The following is an 8339-nucleotide window of genomic DNA, read 5'->3' as shown; positions in this document are numbered from 1 at the left end:
CTGCACATTGTGTTTTTTAGTCCTGTTTAAAATCCTCTGCCTGGGGTTCCCCAAAGGCCATGCAGACTGTGAGGCACAAGAGCAGCATGAGGAACTAGCACTGTGAAAATCTGCTCATTGGCATGAAAAGCCACAAAGCTGGTGTTAGCAGCGGTAGTTTTGAGAATTTTTCGCAGTCCCTTGAAGCAGTGTGAATATTATCTGCCTGATTTTGTTTGAAATATTTAGAATTAGCATCAAAATGAACCAATTCTTGAAGGTGTCTTGCTCGCCAAACAATAAAGCCCACTGGAGGCAGACAGAACTGGACTGAAAGGCCCCAAGATCTTTTTCTGCTGTGTGCTTCTGGGATATCAGCACAGCCATCAAATTTTGCAGAATTTCTTATAAATATATGACATTGTGATTCAAAGGCTCAAGTTCTGAATGAAGAAGCTCTATTGACAAGCTGCTTAGGAACCCCAGTTGGGCCAAGAGGCATCACTGGGCAGTATTGATACGGGTTTTACTCTTCCAGCGTGAATATTCCCCTTGGAAATACTTTGTCCTTTATCTCTTTTCCATTCATCCTCTTTGGGGGCCCAGTGGTGACAGAGTTCTCCCATGCACAGTGAAAGAAGCAGCAGTATGCAGCATCTTATAGGCTGGGGGCAACGTAGGAGCAGAACCTTGCAGTGAAAAAGGGCTCTTGGAGGTGGAAATTTGTAGTCCATATGCTTCTCCAAAAGCTGCCTGAAGCTGCTGCTTCTCCATCCACCTACAGGCCTGAAGTCTTTCTGCTGTGGGCCCTTCAGAGTGCCCTAGTGAACAGCCACCGTCACCGGCACTGACCGCGGGGAAAACTCCTCCAGAAACTGAGTCTGCTGGGTGGATTCTGGTGCCAGTTTCAGACACACGCTGGCCTCTGTCATGCTGTTGTTGTTGGCAGAGCTGCTGTTGCGACAGGGCTCTTTTGCAGGGCGGATGGCCACCAAGAACTGGCGCTTGAAGGTCTCACTGAGGGCGATGTAGAGGAAGGGGTTGAGGCAACTGTTGGCGTAGCCCAAGCTAATGGCAAAGTTGTAGGCATAAAAGAAGGCCATGGATGGTGTGTCAATGCCAAGGTGAACCAGCTGGAGGATGTAGAAGGGAGCCCAGCAAATAAAAAAGGCGGAACAGATGGCAACTGCCATGCGGGTCACCCTCTTTGTGCGTACCCGGAGACTCCTTTGGGGCAGTGGGACCACGGTGGTGGCCATGTGCTGGAGGATCTTAAAATACACCACACAGATGATGATCAAGGGCACAGCAAATGCCAGCATGAACTGATAGAGGGTGAACCAGTAGATATCAGTCTCTGGGTTGGGAAGCAAGAGGGCACAGCGGACGGTCCCATCCTCCAGAGGCATAAGACCTGCGTACATCCACACGGGAATGATGGTCAGGAAGGAGAGGAGCCACACCAAGCAGATAACTAGAGCTGCCACACACGGGGTCCGGATGTAGGTGGATTTTAGGGGGTAAACAGTTGCCAGGTAACGATCCAGTGTCATCACTGTGAGGATGTTGGTGCTGGTGATCTGACTGTTCGTGTCCAGGGCGGTGATGATGGTGCACAGGGGAGCTCCAAAGTACCATGAGCCATTGCCTAGGAGCTGGTGGATGAGGAAGGGCATGCCCAAGAGGAAGAGGAGGTCCACAATGGAGAGGTTGAAGATGAAAATGTCGGGCACGGTCTGTTTGCATCTCAGCTTCTTCTTCTTAACTATAGTGTAGATGACAATGAGGTTCCCCACAATGCCCAGGAAGCAGATGATGCTGAAGAGACTGGGCATGATCACGTTGGTATATGGTGCTGGCTTCTCTGTTGCTGCCAAAACAAACCAAAGCAGTGAGTGCAACCCACAGGCAACCTCTTTACAACTCTGTGCCTGCCCTGTCCTGCAGCTGGACCCATCCCTACCAAAGATGTAGCTCAGAATGATTTTTAATACCCTTTGCAGAATTTGGTGAGGCTTAGCTGGGGATTCAACACTTCTGTGCCTCTCACTACGTGCAGAACACCACCTAAATCTGGCTGTGTGTAAACATTTTTCCTCAGCTTTCTTCTGTTCTGCTCTGAAACTCCCCTGCCTTTTTGGGGGGACTTATGTCAGGCTGGTATGCCTTTGTACTCACTAGTGTCTGACAGAGTCGATAGTAACTTTTATTCCAGGGAGTGCTGGTTTTTCAACCATTTTTTGAGGGGAGAGGATGAGGCAGCTGGTGCTTCACATATTGGAGAAGTAAAGCCTCTCTGGGGGTGCCAAAATCTGGATAAAGTCAATGCTCAAGCTGTTGTCAGAAAGTGTCAGCTCATCTGTTGGGTAGTTTATCTATTGTATCGGATGAGACACGGAGTTCACTGACTGTGCAGGCAGACAGCTAATGCTTGTCTGTGTTGTGAGATCTGGGACTGTACCCTGGCTGAGTCCCAAGTCTGTTGTCAGAGTTGGGCCAAAACAGGCTCTCCTTTCCATCCTCCTTCTCTGCCTCTCTCCCTTTCTCTAGTTTCTTCCCTAGAAAGAAATCCAGGTGTGTGGCCAGACAGGGATTTTGGAGTATGTTTTAGAGTGGCCCTTCCACATGGAGTGTCCTAATTCTACAAGGAGAAAAAAAAGCTTAAAACTACTGTCTCTGAGTTCTTGGATGTAGGTGGATTTCCAAGGCAAAATTCTTGCCTGATAACACGTAGCACTGATGGTTGACTGTTGCTCTTTGGGGTAGGAGGCCCAAAAGTAACCAAATTCACATTTGCCTTGTCTGGGTGTAAAATCCCATTTTGAAGCCACAAGCTCCTGGGCACAGAAGGTGGTGTCAAAGGCAGTGATGGTGGTGCTCTTTGTTCTGCAGGGTTCCATGTGCGTTGTGGGGTGGAGTCTGAGATTCCCCTTCTCAGCTGAGGCAAATCTCATTTCATCTCATTACTCCTCTCCTGTGGGGCCTGGTGGGCTTTTTTCTAGGAAAAGGCTTTGTGTGATTTACTTTGTGGCTTTTACAAGGACATGCATGACAGCCCCTCAGCTTAGACTGCATGTCATTGAATTGCAGATGACTCAATGTGCGTTAATTGGAAATGCTTTCAGTCACTGAGCTATTCCACCTCCTCAGCAGCAAAAGTGGTTCCTCCAGCAGGACCTAAGGAAATCTTGAAAATAAGATTAAGTGAAATAACAGATACTTGTAGGTGTAGTCTTTGCCAAAGCAGTGCCTCTTTGAGGTGATATTTGCTGACTTTGACCTCTGGAATTCTTGAGTACAACCTTCTCCCCGTTTACTTTGGTGTGACAGAGAAGTTTGTCTGAACTGGCAAGATAACTTGGGCCCCACTGGTGGCCTGTGGCTGGCAAAGTCTGTGCTGTGTCAGCTGTGTGTAGTATTTCAGTGCTTTTAGAAGTGGGCCATGATGAGTTGCCACTGGCTCAGTCCTTCTGGCATTGGGAAGCAGCCAGCTTAGGCGTAAGCAAGGCCAAGGCCAGAACCCAAGAGAGCAGTTGCTGCACCATTTTATTGGGAAGCCTCTCTGCAGACGTCAGAAAGCAGCCAATGAGGCACAGGAAGACTGGCAGGGGCCTGAAGGTGGAAGCCAGGCTTGGCTGATAACACAAAAAAGCCTGTCCAGATCGTTTTTGGGGGGTTAAATGGTCCCCATTCCTCCTGGTAACTCATTAATACAAGGAAATGTTCCATTTTATGTGGCTTTTAGTAGATAACATACAGCTGTCAGTGCCCTGTTGAAACCTGATGCTCTTCAGCATCCAACCTGTGCATCTCTTGATCATCCAAACAGATCTCACACCTTAATGCTGGAAGAGGGCAGACTAGAAACTGGAAGATGATGACTGTGGCCCTGCTGTTCTGCATGTAGCTGTTGTGAGTTCTGGTCTCCTTTTTTTTTAACTGCGAACTTTGTTATGAATGTGGTGGGAATGGATTGTATGAGTGATGAAACATAAATGCCACTTGGTTAGCGGGAAATTGGGACAAAATGTCCTTTTCCTGCAGTATAATCAATACAGTGCTCCTGGTGATTCTGTAACATTTGGAATGAGCTCAGCTGGCCTTAAAGCAGAATGTGTGCAAGCCCAAAGGCTTCCTGTGAAAAGTGGTCTGTGCAATGCTGTAGCACAGTCAGTCCTGCTGTTGGTGGCTGTACAAGCAGGACCTTCAAGCATTATTAGCTGCAAGCTAGCGTGAAGCTGTAGCTCATGTGTGTTTTATGGGCTTGAGTCAGAAGAGCACATCTATCAAATACTCAGAAATTATCTCTTTTCTAAAGCCTCTTTTATCCTGAGATATTGAATCTGAATTTCCTGCCCTGCTGTGCACGTCCCAGTGAATATACTTTATTGAAACAGCCACTTCAGGCATTGATTTGTAGACCTGTGTCTGCTCTGATACTCCTTCTGGAAGTTCCAAAGGGGACTGAACTATGTGAACTGAATGAGGACTGGGCTAAATTTTTTTTCTCTGAAGTGGTGGTTGCTCTCAGCCATACCCAGATACATAAGAGACTACATCTCAGTGCATTTCAGAACAGAGCAGCTCAGGTACACTTTTGGTCTCTAAAGGATGTGCTGGTGCAGAGAGAGTCAAAAACCACATATAAACCACCTTCCCTTGAAGAGTTTCAACTTGCACCATCAAGAACTGACTTACTTGACCATAAACAATTGATTTGGGAGCAGGGTAGCAAGGAGAAAACGGAAGACTGATGAAGATCTCTGCTTCCCTCTCCAGCAGTATCTCACGTTCTCAGTGCTTTGCTCCCTCCCTGTCTAACCGGGCTGGTTCGTCCCTTCTCAGCAGCCAGGACCGGAGGGCTGCTGGAGTTGCTGCTGCCTGGCAGCCAACAGGTAGCGGATGGCTCCGAGCCCCGGGGCCAGCGGCGGTGCCGGGATGGGTCCGGTGCCGCTCCCGCCCCCCTGGAGGGGTCAGCCCGTCCCGCCCGGAGCTGTCCGCCCCCGGGTGCTGAAGCGGCCCGGGCGGGGTGCGGGGGGTCCCCGCCTCAGCCCCCACCCGGCGCCCCCAGCCCCGCGCAGCCCCCGCTCTCACCTGAGCCGTTCCGAGCCTCCGGCGCGGAGAAGTTGCGGGAGGAGTTGCCGGGGGCCATGGCAGCGAGTCCCGGGACGGAGAAAGAAAGTTTGGCAAGTTCCCTGGGCGGGTCCGCGGTGGGATGAGGATGGGATGGGATGGGATGGGCCCCCCGCGCTTTCCCCGCCGGGCCGGGCAGGGTGCGGGAGGCAGGAGCGCTCCCTCAGCCGGCGAGCGGGGGCTGCGGTTCGGCTGAGCTCCGTTCCGCTCCCGCCCCGCCGAGCCCGGAGCAGGTTCTGACATCAAGGAGCAGCTGACTCCGGCAGACACGCCGGGTGGGAGCATCCCTCGCCGCCGTCGGTGGGAGGGAACGCGGGTGCGGAGCGGGGCCGGGGGGGCTGCTCTCGGCCAGCCGGGCGGGGAGCGGAGGGGGCCGACACGGGGGCTGCGCAGCGCCCCCTCCCATCACACCCCCCAGGGGAGGGCTGGGATCTGCACCCTCCCAGCTACAGCCAGCCCGTGCTCGCTATGTCTATAGGAGTATCAGACTATTGCCTTTTAAGTAGCTCTGATCTGCCTTCAGTGTGTATTTTCCTCTCTTGTAGACATATGCACTTTTCATTCCCGAGTCACAGGCACCAAATTACCCACTGAAAACTCTGTTGCTTTGACCCTCTTACACTCTGACCTCTAACTTCAATTCCAACCTGAGACACTTCATTTGTAATTAGTTCTCTGCTGCTTTTTGCTGTTCCACTTCTTGCCACAGCTCATTTGCTTCCTAGCTCCAGAAATTAGCTCTATTGCTAGCTCAGATTTTGTCTTCTATTTGTCTTGAAAATACTCGGCAAGAAACCCCTTGGGTTCTGAGAAGCTGTTTTGCTCTTTTTCCTTGCCTTGCCAGAGCAGTAGCCTGTTCTTTTCTGTGGCTTCGAGCTGATGATTTTGTTGTGCTTCCTGCCCACTGTTTATACATGAGATGGGTTCCTTCATTATAGCTTGATAAATCACATGGTACTGGGGCAAACAGATCGTTCTGTACCTCGGAACATTTTCTGCACTGTAAAAGCATAATACCATGTCAGAAGTCAACCATCAGCAACAGGCAGGTTTCTCTCTGTGGCAGAGCACAGTGTAGAGGATTGGATGTACTTTATAAAATCTGTATCTGTCTGTCTGAAAACATCCCTTGTTTCTGTCTCTTTCTGTGTAGTTGCAAAGGCTGACATCAAATGTAGGAGGCATTTTTTTGGAGCTTCGTAAGTCTATTGTTTAAGACCAGAATCAATCTGTACCAGTAAAAACCAGACCTAGCACACACACATCAGCAGTCCCAGCATGGGCTGCCAGCCAGATTTGGCAGCAGCATTTTCAGTATGGGCCATTTTCTGTGTAACCCAAAGGAGTTCATCATTATTAGGTTGTCCTCTAGTAGACCAACAGCAGACAGAAAACTGGAGCACGCTTCGCCCAGGCATTGTAGCTCTTAGGAATCAGAGACAGGCTGGGGCCAATTTGTCTGCTATGCTGTAAAGTTTTTGCTGAGTCTCTGGAGTTGCCTCAGTCAGTGATTTGCCCATGAATTTTTTCCCTGGCAGGTATCTGTGGTGTCTCAGTTTTGGATGTGCACAGATTGCAAAAAAAAAAAAGTGGTATTTTTCAGTCACTTAATATTTTCTTATAAGACTCTTCTTCCTTCACATCTTGGGTGAATGTCAGCATTTATCTGTATCTGGTTACTGCTGCAAAGCAAACTGTGGTTTGTGTACTGGGGTGATGGAGTGTTATGAACGGGGTGCTGTCCTCTGCAGTGAGTGCCTTTGTGTAATTTACCTTAATCCATTCTTGAAGTATGGATTATGAGTGTTTGCATGGCAAGCTAGTAGGCAGTTGCTTTTGCAAACATTTTTCCCTGCGTAGACAAACTCCTACTCAGCTTTCCCTGGAGAGGAATGAGCTATCTTACAGCTTTCAAAGAAAGAATCTGACATTTAAATGTAGCAGTTTCCAAAGCACAGCTTTAATTTTAATTTGCAACATCAACTATTGCTGTGCACTTAGAAATGCTTCACACGTGAGGAAGCTGTAGTGCCTTCTTCTCAGCTGTAGAGGCATAACAAACCACAGCAGCTCCCTCCCTGGTGCACACATGTCACAGCTGACATGTCAAAGCCGTGCTCAGCATTTGAGATTTGCCCCACCACCATGGCTATGTGAGTGTTTTATTACTGGACTTTTATATTCAGACTTTGACAAAGTTTATGTTTTTTCCCTTTTTGCTCTGTCAATAACCTATGGAAGTTCTTGCCTCAGGGAGGGGCTGGTTTTACAGAGTTTTTCCAAGTTGAAGGGATAGAGAGAAGGGAGGAATATGAACTGCAGCAAGTGGTGATGTGTGGCCTGTCTGTGCACAGAGCTCACCGTTGGCAGAAGGAGCAGGCACAGTAATCGGCTCATTATCTGGCTGAACACTTGACAGCAGCTCTCTGAAAGACTGGTTCTGTGAGTGCTCATCTGCTGGAAACTGCAGCAGGGATGAGCTCTCAGGGGACCTTGGGATACAGCCGATAAGTTGTACTAACCACTGCATATAATTACAAGGAAGATTGAGGCACTAACCCCTTGAAAACACATCTTAAAAGAGAGATATAGTAATTAACATTTAGGCAGGGAACTGCCATCTCGACAGCCTAATGATGTAGATAAAGGTGAGGAAATGGAGTTCAGCCCTTGAACATAAAAGAAAGAAAAATTACTTCTTCCTACAAACTTGGCATCCCCACTACACTCAGGCCATCCTGTCTGCAACATCGCTGCTATGAAAAAAGATAATAATCATCCAAAGCTGCTGCTAGGCAAATTCTGCAACTAGGGAATGAATCTGGCTGGTCTGACAGTGGTTTAACCCTGAAAGGCTCTTGCATTTCAGTAATGAGTTATATTTCCTGTGCCTGTCCCAGCTGGAGATCCTGACTTACGCAACACGAGCAGAACCGCAGCCCCCGTGGGGCAGAGAGCAGCGCCGGCTTCTGTTACCGTGCTACTGAAACCATTTCCCCAGCTGGTTTCACCAAATAATTTCTCATTAAATGGAGACTTTCTCATTTGCTAAATATTTATTTAACACCTGGCCACTGCTCTGATTTGCACTCTGGAGAGAGGAGCCTTCTCTCAGAGCCAGATTGCAAATCCTCCCCTCCAGCTCACTGCTCTCCTTACTCACGACTCCAGACTCGCTGAATGGGCCTCTGCATTTTTATTGCTTAGCTCTTTGTCTGTGTTTATAT

At 48.9% G+C, this 8339-nt stretch overlaps 1 protein-coding gene across 1 annotated transcript; it reads right to left on the bottom strand.

The window, feature by feature from the left end:
• Positions 1-321: 321 nt before the first annotated feature.
• MCHR1 (melanin concentrating hormone receptor 1) lies at positions 322-1842 on the bottom strand. Its single transcript, XM_027654559.1, has one exon. It carries the CDS (start codon positions 1812-1814, stop codon positions 801-803), a length of 1014 nt encoding a protein of 337 aa, XP_027510360.1. The 5' UTR covers positions 1815-1842; the 3' UTR covers positions 322-800.
• Positions 1843-8339: the final 6497 nt, after the last annotated feature.

The sequence above is a fragment of the Corapipo altera genome, unplaced genomic scaffold (assembly GCF_003945725.1).
Source record: "Corapipo altera isolate COAL_440 unplaced genomic scaffold, ASM394572v1 343, whole genome shotgun sequence".
Lineage (NCBI taxonomy): Eukaryota > Metazoa > Chordata > Aves > Passeriformes > Pipridae > Corapipo > Corapipo altera.
Note: the sequence above shows the minus strand (reverse complement) of the source record. Positions and strands in the feature narration are given on the sequence as shown.

Excerpts from the sequence above, each read along its gene's own strand:
- MCHR1 (XM_027654559.1), bottom strand. The coding sequence starts at position 1,814 with ATGCCCAGTCTCTTCAGCATCATCTGCTTCCTGGGCATTGTGGGGAAC.